Source organism: Ornithorhynchus anatinus, chromosome 5 (genome assembly GCF_004115215.2).
Source record: "Ornithorhynchus anatinus isolate Pmale09 chromosome 5, mOrnAna1.pri.v4, whole genome shotgun sequence".
In the NCBI taxonomy this organism is placed as follows: Eukaryota; Metazoa; Chordata; class Mammalia; order Monotremata; family Ornithorhynchidae; genus Ornithorhynchus; species Ornithorhynchus anatinus.
Genome location: NC_041732.1, coordinates 11,219,329 through 11,239,629, shown reverse-complemented (window position 1 = coordinate 11,239,629; position 20,301 = coordinate 11,219,329). Strand labels below are relative to the sequence as shown.

Below are 20,301 nucleotides of genomic sequence, written 5' to 3'. Positions count from 1 at the left end.
TTTTACTGGATTGTCCACAGCCCTTAATATTAGTAATAATAATAATAGTATTTGTTGAGCGCTTACTATGTGCCAAGCACTGTTCTAAGCGCTGGGGTAGATACAAGGTAATCATATTGGACACTATCCCTCTCCCACATGGGGCTAACAGTCTTAATCCCCATTTCACAGAGGAGGTAACTGAGGCATGAGAAGTGAGGTGACTTGCCCAAGGTCACACAGCAGACAAGTGGCAGAGCTGGACCTAATACCCAGGTCCTTCTGACTCCCAGGCCCGTGTTCTATCCAGTAGGTCAAGTTGCTTCTTACCATCCTTAAAAGGGACGGTAGATGATTGTCAGATGAAATTCAAACCAGGTGCAATACTGTAGTTAAAAATAAAGTGGACAACTCATGCGGAGGCTGTTTTCTTGGAATAGTATCATGTTCGTGTTGCAGGTGCTAAGCCTCAACTTTGTCAGTCAATCAACTGTATTTATTAAGCGCTTTACTGTATGCTGAGCACTGTACTAAGCATTTGGGAGAGTACAATATAACAAGAGACATATTCCCTGCCCACAATGACCTTTCAGTCTAGAGGAAACCAAGTTCTTATTTGTCATCATATCTTGCCTATTTTTCCTGTGTGACAAGCTCCTCTTGAAGGCTGTCAAATCTTCCTCTTTAAAAGAGGAGGCTCACAGCATTAGAAGGCAAACGAGAATTCGGTCCATATTATTATTATTCTTATTATGGCATTTGTTAAGTGCTTACTATGTGTCAAGCACTGTTCTTACCTCTGCGGTAGATACAAGTTAATTATATTGGACACAGTCCCTGTCCTACATGGGACTCACAATCCATCTCATCTTTGATAAAAAATTTTTTTTTTTTAAAGTACTAGTTTGCACATTCAGTTTTCGACAGAACTGAATAAAACCTTTAGCAGAGAACGTTTGCATATGTGTTAGGTCCTCACCTGGTCCATAAAAGCACTCTGTCTGAAAATATGGCATCTTGGGGGCAGAGGTATTTGTAACGTTGTTTTGCTTTTGTTGTTCCTGTTGCTGTTAACCCTGTTGATAGGCCAATATAACTTGGGAAAGAAGTTTTGTGTGGTTTGTGGTGTGGTTAAAATAATGAGCTATTTACATTTTAACTTTTCAATGACCCTCTAGACTGTAAGTTCATTGTGAGTAGGGAACGTGTCTACCAATTTTCTTGTACTGTACTTTCCCAAATGTTTAATACAGGGCTCTGCCTATAATAAGTACTCAATAAATACCATTGATGATGGTGATGATGATGATGATCAAAATGACCTGTCCCCATGTCCCATGGGTCAGATTGTTCTATTAGCCTCCAGATATCGTTTGAGTGAATGCATTTTGGTGGGTTCATCCAGGGAGAAGGGAATTAGACTTTCTAATAGTTATTTCAACGACCTATTTGGTAAATAAAATCTGAATCTAAACGTACACATGGCTCTGTGTTGCTTTCCTATTGCAAGGAGCTTTGGCTATGTAATCAATCAAGGGTATCTACTGAGCCCTTGCTATGTGCAAAGCACTGAACTAAGTGCCTGGGAGAGTTCCAACAGTTACAGACACGTTCCCTGCCCACAGCGAACTTATAGTCTCCAGGGGAAGAGAGACATTAATATAAATAAATAATTTATAATACATAATTTAAAGGTATGTCCATAAATCCTAAGGGAGTGAGGGTGGGGAAAATATTAAGGTCCAAAGGTCACAGATCCATGTGTATAGCGGCACAGAGGAGAGAGGGAGCTGCAGGAAAGAGGGCTTAGCCAGGGGAGGCCTCTTGGAGGAGATATGACTTTTTTTATTTAAGCACTTACCAGTGCCAGGCACTGTACTAAGCGCTGGAGTAGACACAAATTAATCAGGTTGAACACAGTCCCTGTCTCACAAAGTGCTGTCTTAATCTCCATTTTCCAGATGAGGTAACTAGGGCACAGAGAAGTTTAGTGACATTCCCAAGGTCACACAGCAGACAAGTGGCCTGTTCTCTATGCACCAGGCCACGCTGCTTCTCAATAATGCTTAATAATGCTGATGTAGCTTGAAATGAGGACTTCTCTCTGAGGAATCCTCTTATGGTTAAGTTTTGGCAAAAATTGACGATGACATCATAAGCGAAAGTTCATATTTCCAACTTCTTCCCAAAGCTTAGTCTGGAAAGGCGTTTGCATTGTACTCAGTAGGTGTTCAGTAAATGTCATTACTGCTTCTCGAATCATGGGCCCCTAAGTCATTGAAATATTTTTGTCCAAAATGTATCACTGATGTGAATCAATCAGTGGTACTCATCGAGTGCCTATAATCAATCAGTAGTATTGAGTGCATACTGTGTGCCAAGCACTGGGGTAAGCAGTTGGGGAAATACAATATAATAGAGTTGGTAGATGCAATCCCATGCCCACAATCAACTTACAGACTCCAGGGGGAGACAGGCATTAAAATAAATTATAGACAGGGGGAATAATAGCTGATAAGGATATTTATATGAGTGCTTGCAATTGTTTGGGGGAATTTCTTGAAGAGCCGCTCCTCTGTTGATTGACTCTGGACCCGTCTACAATTGGCTAGATTTGTTCAGCTCGATTCAGAGCTCGTTTGAAATGTGTGGTTTAAAGTTACCTAACCTTTAAGAGAATGTGTGCTCTTTTCGATTTCACAGGATACCTAGACCATAGGTAAATCAGAAACAACAGGGGACGATTCCCTTTGAGATTCGCATCTTTTTAGAATGTAAAGGGAAGTTGTAGAAGCAGGTAGCATGAGAGCTACTGTACGTGGGAAATGACGGTTCAAGGAATTCAGTAGAGCACCGGCCTGGGAGTCAGAGGTCATGGGTTCTAATCCCGGCTCTACAACCTGTCTGCTGTGTGGCCTCGGGCAAGTCACTTCACTTCTCCGTGCCTCAGTTACCTCATTCATTCATTCAATAGTATTTATTGAGCGCTTACTATGTGCAGAGCACTGTACTAAGCGCTTGGAATGTACAATTCGGCAACAGATAGAGACAATCCCTGCCCATTGACGGGTTTGCAGTCTAATCTAACCGCATCTGCAAAATGAGGATAAAGACTGTGAGCCCCATGCAGGACAGGGACTCTTTCCAACTCAATTTGCTTGTATCCATCCCAGCGCTTAGTGCAATGCCTGGCACATAGTAAGTCCTTAACAAATACCACAATTATTATTATTCCTTTCCATCTAAGAAAGAGACTTACTTAAGGTCCTTCCCTTGCCGTGTCTCCAGAACTGAGACTGTAACCTTGCTAGGGGCAGGGAACGTGTCTACCAACTCTGGTATAGTGTATTCTTCCAAGCGCTTAGAACAGTGCTCTGCACATCGAAAGCGCTCAATAAATACGATTGTTCGAAGTTAATTCCTTCAAAAACTTGCTTTTGGTTGAGCAGGTTTTCTGGGCTAACGTTATTCCTCCGAATAGCCACTAGAGGGCAGGCAGTTCCCACCAGCACAATAGACTAGAAAAAGATACTGTGCAGTCTAGGCTATTAATAATAATAATGATAATGATATTTGTTAAGCGCTTACTATGTGCAGATCACTGTTCTAAGCGCTGGGGGGATACAAGGTGATCAGGTTGTCCCATGTGGGCTCACACTCAATCCCCATTTTATAGATGAGGGAACTGAGGCCCAGAGAAGTGAAGTGACTTGCCCCAAGTCACACAGCTGAGTAGTGGCGGAGCCGGGATTAGAACCCATGACCTCTGACTTTCAAGGCCTTGCTCTTTCTACTGAGCCATGCTACTTCTCTATAATTATGTTGGTATTTGTTAAGCGCTTTCTATGTGCAGTACACTGTTCTAAGCGCTGCCGTAGATACAGGGTAATCCAGGTTGTCCCACATGAGGCTCACAGTCTTAATCCCCATTTTATAGATGAGGTAACTGAGGCACAGAGAAGTTAAGTGACTTGCCCACAATCACACAGCTGACAAGTGGTAGAGCCGGGATTCGAACCCACGAATGGAACCCACCTGAGTTCTTTCCACTGAGTCACGCTGCCAAAATCAGTCTACACAAATAAGATTATTATAGTCTAATACAAATAAGATTGAGTAGATGGCATTGCTTGGCATGAAATACCCATATACTATGCAGCACTGTGGCCCGTTCAATTTGGAGCAAAGCCTTTGAAAGGACAAGCAGGTCAAGCAACTCTCTCCTCTAGTGATTCATTTGACCTCTCACATTTTTAGTCTCTAACTTTGCATTAGGGTAATACGTGAAGACATAGGCTTTATTTTCATTTCACAGACGTTGTTAAAGTTTCTGATGCGTTGCCTTCAAAGGTTTCCTAGTTTAATCAAATCTGTGGGTTGGGCAGGGATTGTCTCTGTTGCCGAATTGTACATTCCAAGTGCTTAGTACAGTGCTTTGTACATAGTAAGCGCTCAATAAATACGATTGAATGGGTGCTATGATGTGATTCTCCATGCCTATGGGTAAACAAATCTTCACTTCATGGTGAAACAGACACAATATATAGCTGTATATATATTTTACTTAAGGTCCTTCCCCTTCCATTTCTCCAGAACTGAGACTGTAGTCTCGTTGTAGGCAGGGAAGATGTCTACCAACCCTGGTATAGTGTATTCTTCCAAGCACTCAGTACAGTGCTCTGAACGTCGTAAGTGCTCGATAAATATGCTTAATTATATATCTGTAATTTATCTATTTATATTAATGTCTGTCTCCCCTTCTGTGAGCTCACTGTGGGCAGAAGTGGGTCTGCTTTTTGTCAAACTGTACTCTCCCTAGTGCTTAGTACAGTGCATTGCACACAGTAAGGGCTCATTAAATATGGTAGACCTATTCTGTGGGTGATGTACATCCTGGCATTGTGCTAGACTAACTGTACCTAGAAAACCATGCTGTTCCTTGGAAACTCTCTTTTTGAGATTGTATCGGCAAATCCAGGAGTTCTTCGCCATAGTTTCTTCCTTCTTTCCTGGAATATCTGAGGGCATTTGGGAGAGGTTCTTTCTGTGGAAAGGGAGCTGATGTGTACTTATCCTAATTTGCTTTGATTACTGCTTCAGCCTCCTTGCTGACCTCTCTGCTTCCTGTCTCTTCCCCACTCCAATCTGTACTTCACTCTGCTGTCCGGATCATTTTTCTACAAAAACGTCCAGTCCACGTCTCCCCGCTCTTCAAGAATCTCGAGAGGTTGCCCATCCACCTCTGCATCAAAAAGAAACATCTTACCATTGCTTTTAAAGCACCTCAAACCACTTTGTCCCCTCCTACCTTCCTTGGCTGCTTTCCTACTACACCCCAGCCTGCACACTTCACTCCTCTAAAGCCAACCTACTCACTGCACCTCGATCTCATCTATCCTGCTGCTGACCCTCAGCCCACATCCTTCCTCTGGCCTGCAACGCCCTCCCTCTTCATATACAACAGATCATCACTCTCCCCATATTTAAAATCTAATTAAAAGCACATCTACTCCCAGTGGCTTTGCCTAAGACCTCATTACCTCTTCTCCCACTCCCTTCTCCATCACTCTTGCACTTGGATTTGAACCCTTTATTCACCCTCCACCTCTCAGCCCCACAGCACTCACGTACCTATCTGTAGATTATTTATATTAATGTCTGTCCCCCTTTAGACTGCAAACTCATTGTGGCAGGGAATGCATCCACCAACTCTGTTATCCTGTACTCTTAGTACAGTGCTAAGCACACAGTAAGCCCTCAGTAAACAGGATAAATTGATGTGCAACGATAACGATTGCCACTGAGATGCAAAGGCATGATGTTTTACCTGCCTTATGCCGTGAACCCAGATCATTATAGGCACGAGTTCTTGTGAAACAGGAGGAATTAGGACCCATTCTTCCCCTTACCGTAGAAACCCTTCAGGCTAAATGCCTTCTTTTAGTGGAGAAGTTAAGGATTATGAAGACAAACACTAAAGTGATGAAGGAAAGGAAATTAATCTGCTGAGGGACAGGAGTAATGGAAGTGAATTCAGGCGATGATCTGAAATCAATGTCTATTAGATTGTAAACTCCAAAGGGGCGGAACAAGTCTTTCACATCTTTGCCCAAGTACAGAGTTCAATGCTCTGCACATGGGAAGCATTCAAAAAATTCCATTCACGAGGCCGACTGTGGCCCAAGAATGATGCCAGAAGGGAAATAAACCACTTTTAGGAGGCTTGGGCTTAGGTTTTCAGATGGACAGGAGAGGGCTCCCGTGTTCTATTTTTGCTGAATTCATCACTACCAGGATAACTGAGGCCTTGTTAAAGACAGCCATGTAGTCTGGTGGTCTGTTTATAAGGCTGCCTGCCAAAGGGCCTATTACCCAACTTGCATTTTCAGAGGAAGGTTGGGTCTACGAGCGGTTCATTCAATCTCTTTGTTTCTACATAAGGTGAGGTACAAGTAGACCTACTTATCTGTGCGAGTTGTGGGGATTTGAGTCCACGGACAATTAGCTAATATTTCACAGAGCACAAAACACAGTAAGAAAGTGCTGCGAAAGCGGTACTGTCCACAAAAAACAGATTGAACCCTATTCTGCATCATCCAACACAATAAAAAACACACTGTTATTCAATCTTTGGAATTAGTGGGGCAGGCTTTTTTTTTTACACAGACCCACAATCTCTCTCTCTCTCTGCCTCTCTTTCTCTCACTTCTCTCAACCACTTAGAAACCCAAAACAAAAGCTATAGGAAAAACCTAGATCCATTTCCAAGTTGACCTTTAAAGCCAATTCCAAAAGAAACCCAAAGGGTTCAGTTCCCTGAATACCAGGATAACTAAAAGGTATTCCCATTCAGGAATGACAGAATTTTGGGATGCTTCAGTGTTTCCCTGAATGGAGGTTGTTATATATGTAAACTTGCTATGAGTAGGGACAATGTCTGCTAATTCATTTGTATTGTACTCCCCCAAGCCCTTAGTACAGTGCTCTGAACATAGTAAGCACTCAAATATGGCTGATCGATGGATTGATTTTTCCTTAGCCTAAAATTCAGCCTCTAAAAAGCATAGCCTAATGGATAGAGCACGGACCTGGGAGTCAGAAGGACCTGGGTTCTAATCCCTGATCTGCCACTTGTCTACTGTGTGACCTTGAGCAAGTGACTTCACTTCTCCAGGCCTTAGTTCCCTCATCTCTAAAATTTGTAATTTATTTATATTGTCTACCTCCCCCTCTAGACTATGAGCTCATTGTGGGCAGGGATTGTGTCTGATTATTCTTGTATTGTACTCTCCCAAGCACTTATATAGTGCTCTGTACACCGTGAGCGCTCGATAAATCTGACTGAATGATGAATAAAATGGGGATTAAGAATGTAAGCCCCACATGGGACAGAAACTGTGTCCAACCTCATTACCTTGTAACTACCCCAGTGCTTAGAATAGTTCCTGGCACATAGTAAGTGCTTAACAAATATCAATAATTAAAAAACCCCATGAGCTACCCAATATTGGAACTAGAAAGCAAACTGAAATCATCAGGGTTCCCAGGTCTTCACAAAAGGGTGAGACACAGCGTGGCCTAGTGAAAAGAGCACAGACGTGAGAGGACCTGGATTCCAATGCTAGTTCTGCCACTAGTATGCTCTGTGACCTTGGCCAAGTCACTTTTCTGTGCCTCAGTTAACTCATCTAAATAATGGGGATTAAGGCTGTGAGCCCCATTTGGGACAGGAACTATGTCCAACCTGATTATCTTGTATCTATCTCAGTGCTTAATACAGTGCCTGGCATATAACAAATAGTGTTATGGCTACGGCACTGGATATCTTTCTGTTCAGCAGTTTTATTTTTGGTACCTAGCCTTCGTCTACTTTTGGTTTGGGTTTCCATGTTCCCCAGCTTGGAAGGGAATTGAGAGGGGAGGGAGGGGGGGAAGAGAGAGAGAAGGGAGAGGGAGAGAGTTTGTATGTGCTGGGGTAGGGAGGTGGGCAGAGAACCGTGGAGGAATGCTTTAGATTTGGGTGGATTCTGGCAGAATTTCATAGTCAATGGCATTTGAGTGCTCACCGTGCACAAAACACTGTACTAAGTGCTTGGGAGAACACACTGCAGATAGACACGATTCAAAAACGGTGCTCATTTCATATCATCACATTTTGCTGCATAAAACATCAGGGTGGGATCAGGTTTTTTGTTATTTTGGAGTCCCATTGCTGACCACACAACCTAAAAAAGCTACAAAGAGATGGGCCTGTATATATTATGATATTTGTTAAGCACTTACTATGCGCCAGACACCATACTAAGCACTGGGGTAGACGCAAGCTAGTCAGGTTGGTCACAGTCCCTATCCCATTTGGAGCTCACAGTGTTAATCTCCATTTTACAGATGAGGTAACTGAGGCACAGAGAAGTCAAGTGCCTTGCCCAAGGTCACACAGCAGACGAGTGTAGGAGTCAGAATTAGAACCCAGGTCCTTCTGACTTTCAGGCCCATTCTCTACCAGGCCATGCTCCTTCTCTTGTATACTAAATTGATCAGAACAGGAAATGCAGATACAACATGCGTGGCCTAAGCTTTTCATTCACTAGCATCATCCCTGGAATTAACTGTGGGCTTAACAGAAGATTCAGTGTGACACAAATCAGGATAAGAACACTGTATTTCTTTCTCACAAGTAACTAATGCTTCTTTCAGGCAGCTACAGCTGTCACTATTTTTTTTGCCTTATCCTTCGGCTAGCGCCTGTTTCTTCTTGCCAAAATGCTAGGTCAACCCAAGATTTCTTCACTTGAGGCACATTCCATCATCCTGATCCAAGCAGGCCTGTGCAGTGGATTCTTAATGCTATAGTGCTCAGGGACGGTGGCGTGACTGTGAATAGAAATGAACAGGAAATGCGGGGAGAGTTATTTACATTTCGGCCTACTGCGAGTTCATATACACTCCTCTGTACACTGTGCTGTAGTTTAAAGAATTGGTGATTCACTATTCTGTACAAAATGGAGCAGATAATGTGGGGCAATTTTTTTTTCCTGCTGCACTGCAGAGCTTCCCTTTGGACCAGAGTCCACTAAGAACTGTGACAGCCAGGGAGCTTCTGAAGAGAGAAAATGATTATCATTAGTAGGCCCCTTTACAATATCATATTCAATCAGTCATTCTTTGCTAGATCTCCTTGACCTCAGTCCTACTTATGTCGCAGACCTTTAGTAAAAAAGAAGCAGTTCATTTTCTCTTTGGGAGAGCCTTTCCAGAATTTCCCCCCCCCCCCCCCCCCCGCACTAGGGATAGTGTTTTGACCACTCCCCACATTCAAAGCCTTATCAGGATCACATCTCCTCCAAGAGGCCTTTCTTGATTAAGCCCTCTTTTCCTTGACTCCCTTTCCCTTCTGAGTCATCTATGTACTTGGATCTGTACTCTTTGTGCACTTTGTATTCACCCCATAACACTTAGAATTTCAAGTGCACAAAGGGTATATAGCTGTACCCTTTGTAATATATATATATATATATATATCTATCTCCCCCTCTGGATTGTAAGCGCGCTGAGCGCCGGGAACATTTCTACCAACTTTATGTTACTGTGTCAGTTGTATTAATTTAGTAATAATAATAATGTTGGTATTTGTTAAGCGCTTACTATGTGCAGAGCACTGTTCTAAGCACTGGGGTAGATACAGGGTAATCAGGTTGTCCCACGTGAGGCTCACAGTTAATCCCCATTTTACAGATGAGGGAAGTGAGGCACTGAGAAGTTAAGTGACTTGCCCACAGGCACACAGCTGACAAGTGGCAGAGCCGGGAGTCGAACTCATGACCTCGGACTCCGAAGCCCAGGCTCTTTTCCACTGAGCCACGCTGAAGTACCTACTGTGTGAGCAGAACACTGTACTACGTGTTTGGGAGAATAGAGTATGACAATAAACAGACACATTCCCAGCCCAAAATGAGCTTACAGTCTATTGTGCTCTTCCAAGTGCTTAATATAGTGCTCTGCACACAGAGAGCAGTCAATAAATACCATTGATTATTATTATTATGGCATTTAAGTGCTTAGTATGTCCCAAACATTGTAGTAAGTGCTAGGATAGATGCAAGATAATCAGTTTGACATAGTTCCTGTCTCACATGGGGCTCAAAGTCTAAGAAGGAGAGAGTAGAACTGAATCCCCATTTTGCAGATGAGGTAACTGAGACACAGAGGAGTGAAGAGGAGACAAGTGGTGGAGTCAGGATTAGAACCCAGATCCTCTGACCCCTACACTCATGCTCTTTTCGCTAGGCCTTGCTGATTCCCTTTCACGCCGTGCTCTCAATAGCCTCTAATATGTCATAGTTTGGGGCATCCTTAAAAGGGGACGGAAGCGTAAAGAACAAAGGAGGTTTAAGTCCCAGGTGGAAATAGAAAATTTGGATGACACCTAACAAAAACAGCAGGAACACTGGGCAGAGATCCAAAGCCCACTAAGCTGGAATAATTCAGAATTGAAAAATGAGTCATCGGGACCACAAGTGTTACAGAATTATGCAAGAAACAAACTAAATGGAGCAAATAAATTCAAAGCTGTCCTGCAGTGACTAAAAATGAGAGGGATTAATAAAAAAAGAAGTGTAATTTAATTTACAAACCGAACTTTTGAAATCAGGTAAATCAAAAAGAACGAGAGGTAGAAAAGAAATCAGACAGAGTAGCAATGAACACAAGAAGAAAAACAGACAGCCTAAACACTGACTCATTTAAACATTTGAACATCTTATTGTGAAGAACTGAGAATAGAAGAGATTGATAAAGACAAAAGACATCTGTGTAAGTTCCTGGGAAAAATCCATTCTAAAAAACAGCTTTGGTGATGCCACGTATTCTTTAATAACTGAGATTCTGTAAATGATAATCACCACTGATATAAGGAGAGAGTAAAGAAAGTTGACCGGGGGCAAACAAAATCTGAGGTGAGGAAGAGCACACACTGGCAAGTTTGTATTCTTGAACCTGCTCAAATATGAAGTCCTTCAGTTTCCCCAAACTCCTGACCATTGGCTTTAAATCTCCCCACCAACTCTCTCCTTACTATCAGCCCTCTTCACCTTCTACTCCCCAGCCGTTCCCTACGCTCCTCCCACACAAACTTTCTCCCTGTCCTTTGCTCCCATCTCTCCCACCTCCAGCCTCTTGCTCATGCCCTCTCCCCTGACATCTTGGGGCCTGAAATTCCCTCCTTCCTCAGATCTGCCAGACCACAGCTCTCTTCACCTTCAGAGATGTTGGTGAATCCCACCTCCTCCAAGAGGCCTTCCTTGATTTTTTTTTTTTGGGGGGGGGGCTTTGTTTTGCTTTTTTTCCTTTCCATTCTTCTCCAGTCGCCACCTCGGGACTTAAGTATTTGTAGTCACCTGCAGCATTTATGCGTACATTGACTACATATTGTGTTACTTAAACATTTATTCATTCGGTTATTCATACTTTCATTTTCTTTTTTTCCTCCTCACTGTAAATAGTTTTCTCTTCTTTTACACTGTAAGCTCCTCGTACCTCCCAAGTGCAATACTCTGCATATAAGTGCTCAATAAATACCACTGCCAGATTGTTTCTCTACTGTTATTTCCCAAATGACTAGTACAGTACTCTGCATCCAGTAAGTGTTCAGTAAACACTAATGATTAATTGATTGAGATCATGCCTCTTTTAAAGGGAGGAAACAGGAATAGAAAGGCTAAGTGACACTAAGTAGAGAGCTTCTAAGAAGGTCACTGCAGCTCCAACTCTGTCACATTCTAATCACTAGCCCACGTTCTTTTAAGAGTTTTTCTCCCTCTTTTTTCATTGCTTCTTAAGGGACAGATATTCATCATTTAGCCTATTTTCTCAACTTTTATTGGTAGCTATTTTCACCTTATCTGGCCCCGAATTAAAGAAACCTAAAGTGGATTTAAAATACAGCTGAGCCCAGACAAGCCAACATAAATGCTTCTTTGAAAATGCCTTCCTTAAGACCCAAAATATGACCTTGAGTGGCTTTTTTTTCTTCAACAGATAGCCTATTCTTGGGGGAGTGGGAAGACTCTTCTTCACGTCACATAAAATGAGAGTCCTTCTCATATCTTCCCTTCATGCTAACAGGAGTTTTTGAATCTGGGAGTGGGTTATTCCTTCTCTTGCCCCCCTTCATAGAAGCATACGATCTGGGATGTTTGAAAATACAATCCTTGTAAACTGCAAAAATCCAAAAAAAAAAATTTCTAAGAATTGCCTTTCCTCTTTCAAAATGATCGTTATCAGCCTCTGGCATGGGCCTTGATCATTCTGTCCTCTCTGTTCTTCCAAGATGCCCTACAGCTTCAATCGGGAGATTTTTGACTGATAAAAACTGTAGCTGCAAGAGCTGAATCCTCTTGCTCATGTTGTTTCATATTTACTCAATACTAGGATTCTTTCCAGGGTACACCTGCACTCCCAAATTAATTATAAAGCGTCTCTCTTGACAGGTCAGGCACTTTAAGACTCGGTTCCATCGTATTTATCTAACTTAATTGAATTTTATTCCCCCTAGTTGGGAGGTACAGCCTTTGAGACAGAAATGTCTCATGAAGACCAATTTTGAAACAAAATTAATAATGACAAGGTTCATACCTACTTTCTTCGCCTCTTCCTCTTCTTCCCTCCCTCCCCCCATCCCCCAACTTCTTTCTGATTCCAGTGAAGAATTTCCATTGGCTGCAGAATCAGGAGGCCTCATCTGCACTGATTTCCAAATGGAGGCTTGTGTTTCCAAACTCCATGTTCTTGTTCAGACAGATTCTCTGAGCAAATGGTTTAGGGAATAATTAACACCCTGATACAAGCTCTGTTCATTTTTTTCAGAATGTGGAGATACTTTGAAATGACAGTTTATTTAAGGAAACCCTAATGACTTGAAAGAGTTAACACAACTTCTGATCATGCCTGATCTAGTCCCAGGTTCAATGCACAGAAAAAAAAATCATGCTCAGTGTGCTATAAAAGAGATGGGCAATGTTTGATAGTTAGGATCAGAGCTTCTCTTGTGCTTCTTACCTCCCTCTCTCTTTCCATTCTTCCCACTTCCTTCTAAACCTAGGTGGAGAATCTGTGAGGAAAACTCTTTCTAACAGAACCATTTGCCTAGTTACTGCAGAAGAAGGTGGATTGTTTCCTAATGGCTTTACAATTACTCCTTAAGTAAACACACCTATCTTCTGAAAATTAAAGTTTAGCTAAGGCTTTTCTGTACCTTCAGCTAAGACTCCGCCATCCTTCCAAAATCTGCCGGTATGTTTAAAGTCCTTCTACTTGAAAATTAGCTAAGCTGCTCTTTTGATGGAGGCCCCTGGGGAGATCAACTGATGAGCCTTGATTCTGGCAGTTCAGTACCGAGATCCTGCCTGAAAGAGTTTAATAAAGTACTAGGAACTGTGTTTTCCCATTCCCACTCTCTTTTTCCCAGCTAGTTGGGGCCTACGATACAGTGAGAGAGTGAGTAGCAGAGGGGCAGGTGAAGTGTAAATGAGGGTTATTTTTTTCTTCTTCTGTGAAGACCAAATTTGACTGCATCACAGTCCCAATTCTGTGATGTGGTTCCCTGACTCCTTGGAAGCCACTGCGGTCTTTGCTGCCCACAACGGTCAGTTGTTTTTTTTTTTGTAATGCCTGCTGGGTCTATTTACCTCATGGAAAGTCCTAGGTTGCTCTTCGGTCGAGAACATCAACTCTGTTGGCAAAGCCTCCATCCACAGACCTGGGACTAGAACTTTGATCTGATTCCCAGAGTAGTACTCTTTCCACTGGACCAACAGCAGGGAAAGTAGCTCATTTAAAAAGCCCTTGTACATGTTGATCTAATATTCACATCATTCTGACAGCTGATATAAATAATAGGAGATCTAACCTCAAATTCAGCATCTTGGTCCAGCTATCAGGTGTTTCAAAGTGTCAACCCCACCCTCAAACTCATCTCCTTCAATGGCACTAGAAAATGCACCTCTGCCTTGATGAGACTTTATATCAAGAGGGGAAGATGACGATGATCTCCCTCCAAGAAAGATTAATGAGTTAATGCCTGAGAAGTAATAGATTCGACCCATGTTCCTTTATCACTTAACAACAGCTTCATTGTTTTTCCTCAGTGAAGAGAATTTGCTAATCAATACCCATCTAGGAGCAATAGGTATTCACTGTCCCAGAAAAGCCTCTTGTACCAGATGTTGACGTGTGTCTCAGGGACCCATCTCCAAAGCAGGAAACGGTTTGGACGACCAATTGCTCTGTCTATCAGGAATATTCCTGAGGTGATGATGAAGGTATCTTTAGAGATAGGCTGAGCAGACTTCTAGAAACCCAGGAGAATTGATTTGGAGGAAGAAAATAATGGGCACCTACCCTTCTCTTTGGTATTCTTCATCCAAATTTGACAGAAGCTGTGACCCTGCCGCAGAGAGATCAAGAGCCGCCAGAGGTAAATCTCGATAAGCAAAGTTAACAAGCTGCACTGGAGCTATGCTTTTGGTTTCTTCTTCAACTTGTTGTGAGATTATCTCTACTTCAGAAACTCCACCTTCTATTGAAGGCCTGTTCAATGGGGGAGAGGACAGAAACAAGAAAACAGTAAATACCAAAAGGAACTAAAATTTCACATGGGAAGACTGGTGCCCGGACAGAGTGTCTGAGGACCTTGTTCTAATATCTTTTACATGCAACAGATTGATAGAAGAGTCTCTGGCTAGAGGAGAATGGAGATGCAGTTGCTCCCTCTAGACTGTAAGCTCGTTATGGGTAGGGAATAATAATAATAATGTTGGTATTTGTTAAGCGCTTACTATGTGCCGAGCACCGTTCTAAGCGCTGGGGTAGATACAGGGAAATCAGGTTGTCTCATGTGAGGCTCACAGTTAATCCCCATTTTAAAGATGAGGTAACTGAGGCACAGAGAAGTGAAGTTACTTGTCCACAGTCACACAGCTGACAAGTGGCATAGCTGGAATGTGTCTACCAACTCTGTTACACAGTACTCTTCCAAGCACTTAATTCAGGGCTCTGCACACAGGAAGCACTCAATAAATACGACTGACTGACTGACCGAGTTGAGTATTCTACATTCCAATCCTGGTTCTCCCACAGACCACAAACATTGAACCTTTCCCTAGTCGGATTTACATCAACACAACTATCCAGATCATTATGAGTAGCAACATGCCTTAGTGGAAAGGGCACGGGCTTGGGAGTCAGAGGACGTGGGTTCTAATCCCGGCTCCACCACTTGTCTGCTGTGTGACCTTGGGCAAGCCACTTCACTTCTCTGTGCCTCAGTTACCTCATCTGTAAAATGGGGATTAAGACTGTGAACCCCACGTGGGGCAACCTGATTACCTTGTATCTACCCCTGCACTTAGAACAGTGCTTGGCACATAGTAAGTGCTATACAAATACCATAGTTATGATTATTATTATTATTATTATTATTCAGGCCACTAAACTCATATTTCCCTCGATTACTGCAGAAGCAGTGTGGCCTAGTGAATAGAGCATGGGTCTGGGAGTCAGAAGAAACAGAGTTCTAATCCCTGCTCTGCCACTTGTCTGCTGTGTGACCTTGGGAAAGTCACAACTTCTCTGTGCCTCAGTTCCTCCACCTGTAAAATGGGGATTAATACTGTGAATTCCATGTAGGACATGGACTGTGTCCAACCTGATTAGCTTATATCTACCCTAGCACTTAGTTGAGTGACTGGCACATAGTAAGTGCTTAACAAATGCCATAGGGGAAAAAAAAAACCTCGATATTCACCCCATCCTCAGCTATGCAGCATTTATGTACAAGTTCATAATTTATTTTAATGTCTGTTTCCACCTGTAGACTGTAAGCTCCTGTGGGAAGGGAATGTGCTGCCCACCTTCGTTACATAGTACTCTCCCAAGTGCTTAATACAGTGCTCTGCCCAGAATAAGTATGTAATGAATACCACTGATTGATGGATAGTGAGCTAGCTGGGGAAAACATAGGTTTGGGCCTGACTGATTCAAACTGGATGCCACCATGCCCAAATTATCCACTTGTTTAATTGCCAATCCTTGCTGTGTAAATATGTCATAAACCTGGGTATTTATCAAGATACCAAGGAAGAATAATGGCACTCACAACCCCTCAATACAGTATTTGTTAAGAGTTTTGAAAGCCCAGCCTTAATGAAACACTGTCTCCCCCAATTAGACTGTAAGCCCGTCAAAGGGCAGGGACTGTCTGTATCTGTTACCGATTTGTACATTCCAAGCGCTTAGTACAGTGCTCTGCACAGAGTAAGCACTCAATAAATACTACTGAATGAATGAATGAACATGGGCAAAGAAGATTTTGAAAATAAGTTTCCTGGAAAATTACTCCACATTATTAATATTTTTGGTTATTAATATGCTTTGCCATTTCCAAAAATGCCACTTTAGATCAGAACTTATAGGACCTATTGGGAAACTCACCTCTGGGCATCACCCTAATTATGTCTGTTTTTCCCCTTCAGATTGAAGGCTCCTTGTGGGAGGGGAAAACATTTTGTGCTCCTGTTGTACTTTCCTCAGTACACTGGACTCAGATGGCACTCGATAAATATTTTTACTACTACAAATGGAGTCTGTTGTGCCATGAACACCTTGTTCCCCTTCTAAACCTATGCTGGAAACTCTGGCATCAGCCTATCCTCCTGTATTTCAGACTTTTCACCTTCAGTGGTTCCCCAGGAAGTCCAAAGGGGCCAGATAGGTTGGTGATGAAGAAGATGTGGGGGTAGGGGGTGAGTACTGAGTCACCATCAACCCAGGAAACACACTTCAATCAGGTGGACTCACACAACAGTTAGGTGCAGGCCTGAGGAAGCAAGCTCACGGGGGTGGAAAATTCCCTCACCAACCTCAACCTGACATTTTTTTCAACCATTCTATGCCAAATTCAAAATAATAATAATACAATAATAATGGCATTTAAGCACCTACTATGTGCCAAGTACTGTACTAAGCACTGAGGTAGGTAAAAGATAATCAGGTTGGACATAGTCCCTTTCTCACATGCAGCTCACAGTCTGAGTCTGTTACAAAAAATACAAAATTTCCCCCAGATTAGCTGGTTGAGCCAGTTAGATATCACTGTCACTTTTAGAACCCAGGGGGTTAAGTGAAATGCTTTTATTCCACCATCAGGTTTGTTCTAGGTTCCCAATGCCAATGTAAATACAAACATATTAATACTGATCAAATTGGGAACTTTCCCGGAGGAAGTATTTCCCTCTCTCCCTTTTTAATGGCATTTGTTAAGCCTTTCTCTGTGGCAAGGACTGTACTAAGCGCTGGGGTCCATACAAGGTAATCAGGTTGGATACAGTCCATGTTTGCACATGGGGCTCACAATCTTAATCCCATTTTATAGATGAGGTAAACGAGGCACAGAGAAGTTAAGTGACATGTCCAAGGTCACAGAGCAGACAAGTGGCAAAGCCGGGATTAGAACTCAGGTCCTTCTGACTCCCAGGCCCGTGCCCGTTTCCTTTTCAGTGAGCAGAGAAAGGATTTGAGGATGATGCTGGAGGACTCCTTCTGCCCGACTGACCCTCTCAGTTCATCCTCCAGAAACACTTTTAGCATCCTGTGATCTTTGTTCTCATCACGTGATCATCTGAGTCAATCAGTCGATTATATTTATTGAGTGCTTACTGTGTGCAGAGCACTGTACTAAGCACTTGGGAGAGTACAATACAATAACAAACACATTCCCTGCACACAATGAGCTTAAAGTCTAGAGGGAGAGACATTAATATAAATAAATTACAGCTATGTACATACTTATACATATATAGTGGGTCTGTGGAAAGAGCCTGGGCTTGGGAGTCAGAGGTCATGGGTTCTAATGACCTAATGGCAGGCCGACGCTCTGCCTCTTGTGCTGTGTGACTTTGGGCAAGTCACTTAACTTCTCTGTGCTTCAGTTACCTCATCTTTAAATGGGGATTAAGACTGTGAGCCCCATGTGGGACAACCTGATTACCTTGTATCCCACCCAAGTGCTTAGAACTGTGCTTGGCACATAGTAAGCGCTTAAATACCATTATTATTTTTACTATTATTATAAATATACATATATCACACATCATATCAAGCCCCTGGCTGAGCTGCAAGGGGTATGACATGGGTGGACTTGGAGTTCATGCATTCTCCAGCCACATTATTTGAGGCTTTATCTGCTATGTTCATGAAGTGTAACGCAGACGTTGTGTGTAGATATTATCCTGTCAAATGATCTAAGTCGGGAAGCACACCTTGCTGCTACCATGGAAGCTATGGAAGAGGATGAGTCCCAAATTATTAGGGCTTTTCTCCATTTAGTGCCAATTTCTCTTCCTTAAATTGGCTTATTAATCTCATTTTAACCCTGCTAAGCACTTCCTTCTCTGGAAAAAGTACTTGGAGGGGATTCTTTTTTATATCATCATGCCAAGTGTAGAAACCAAGGTGTGGAAGAAGATTTATGGCAGCAGTTCTCGATTTCCACATTCTTCTGTCTTCTGAGCTCATAAAAAGATTAAAAAGATTTAGTTAATGGTGCAATAGAGAGAAAAAGCATGGCAGTGGTATTGACAAATAGTTTTAACTTGAGCTCCTTGGAAGAAACCCCCCCCCCGCCCCCGAAAAGAAGCCCTCAACCTTAGAAGAGCTGAAATTCATTTCATATATTAGTTTTGAGTCACTCAGCGTTAATAATATTTGAATATAAATTACTGTGCTTTTCTCCTCATTTGCTTTTTATGCTTCTGATTCAGGGCCTACTGTAATTGGATTTATCTGATACTTACTGAGGATTGGTCATGTTGAAAGTTGCAGCCAAAGCAATAGGTCCCAATGATCTTTAGCTGCACTCCTCTCTTCTGAAGAATACTTTCGGCATTTCCAGGTGAATTTTACAACAAACAAAAATAGACTGTCCTGAAACAAATAATGGGACAGCATTTTAGTTTCATCCAATATTTTGACATAGGTGCTACAAAAACCCAAATCTTCCTAACTCACTGGATGGAAAAGAGAGTTGAAGTTGGAAACAATTGCTCGCATAGAAGGAGGCCAGGGAGACTTGTTTTCAGGATTTATAGAATGCATCACAAAATCCCTGGGTATTTGAAAGTCATATAGGAAATTCTGGCTACGTATAATTCTTTTTTTTTAAATTTGCTTCCTCTCCCCACTCTTTAAGTCTTACACTTCTCTTGATTTATTTCCTTACTTTCCTTCGGTGTCTATTCCTGAATGTTTTCTTTCCTCAGTAGTTGGTCTAATAATTAGAGAAGGCCATTTTTACAAGAAGATATATTTTTTGGGGGCGGGGGCCACTGAAAAAACACAATTTAAAGGAGCAAGGGATCATGAGTGTTTACCTAAGAGGATACCCCCATCAGTCCAGATCAAGAGTAAGGAATGGGTCTGGATGAAATCTAGATGGTAACAGTTTGCTCTCATTTCAACAGGCCAAGGGTCACCCCCAGCCCAGAGAAACCCTTAAGTCTGGGTCATTTTGAGGGTAACCAAGGAGATTAAATCCACTGCAAACTGGGTTCATAGGCTTGGTTTATTTTGGGTCTTCTCCAGTCACAATGGCCCCCAGGAAGGAGTGTAATGGGAGGTGTGACAGAAAACTTCACAGGTTACAGAAAAGAACAAAGCCACCTGAAAACTTGTAAAGCCTATTTAAACTGTTAGCTTAGTACCTTGTGTTGTTCCCTATCAGCTACAGTGTAACTAGTGCAAGCTGACTGGTGCATTTAGGAAGAATATAGGACAGACTGAAGGGAAAGACTGGAGGCTTAAGCCAGAGAGGAGACTTATACCATAGTTCAGCGAGGAGGTGATGAGGGCTTGGATCAGATGGTGACCATAAGGATGGAGAAGATCCAGAAAATTTCATGAAAGACAATCTGGCAGGATTTAGAGACAGATTGGGAATGTGGGCGGTGAAAGACAGAGAAGGCAAAGATGACTCCAACATTGAGAGCTTTTGGGATAGTGAGAATAGTGGTGTGGTGGACAGCGAAAGGTATGGGTAGGAAGAGTTTTAGATGGGTCAATGAGGAGTTCAGTTTTGCCGGCTTGAACTTCAGGTGCTGGGAGAACATGCTTGTGGAGATATCCTCGAAGGAGGAGGGAATGAGAGATTGTAAAGCTGGTGTGAGAGGTCAGAGTGAGACAGATTTAAGAGACATCTGCATAGAAATGGAAGTTGCAATCACGGGAGTGGATGATTTCTCAAGGAGAATGAGTGTAGATGAGAGAGACTCA

The 20,301-nt window shown here is 42.4% G+C and overlaps 1 protein-coding gene across 7 annotated transcripts in view; it reads right to left on the bottom strand.

The window, feature by feature from the left end:
- The window catches only part of TMEM266 (transmembrane protein 266), a 107,812-nt gene that overhangs the window by 68,915 nt on the left and 18,596 nt on the right, over positions 1-20,301 (bottom strand). For 5 of the 7 annotated variants that reach the window (XM_029065857.1, XM_029065856.1, XM_029065859.1 and 2 more), the window contains 2 exons: positions 18,828-18,957; positions 14,377-14,565 (listed from right to left, as the gene is read on the bottom strand). In XM_029065857.1, the coding sequence (XP_028921690.1) occupies positions 14,377-14,565; positions 18,828-18,841 (203 nt within the window). In that variant the 5' untranslated portion in view covers positions 18,842-18,957. Of the gene's footprint in view, positions 1-14,376; positions 14,566-18,827; positions 18,958-20,301 lie in introns of those variants that run through there. The other 2 variants (XM_029065862.2, XM_029065861.1) reach the window with 2 other exon arrangements.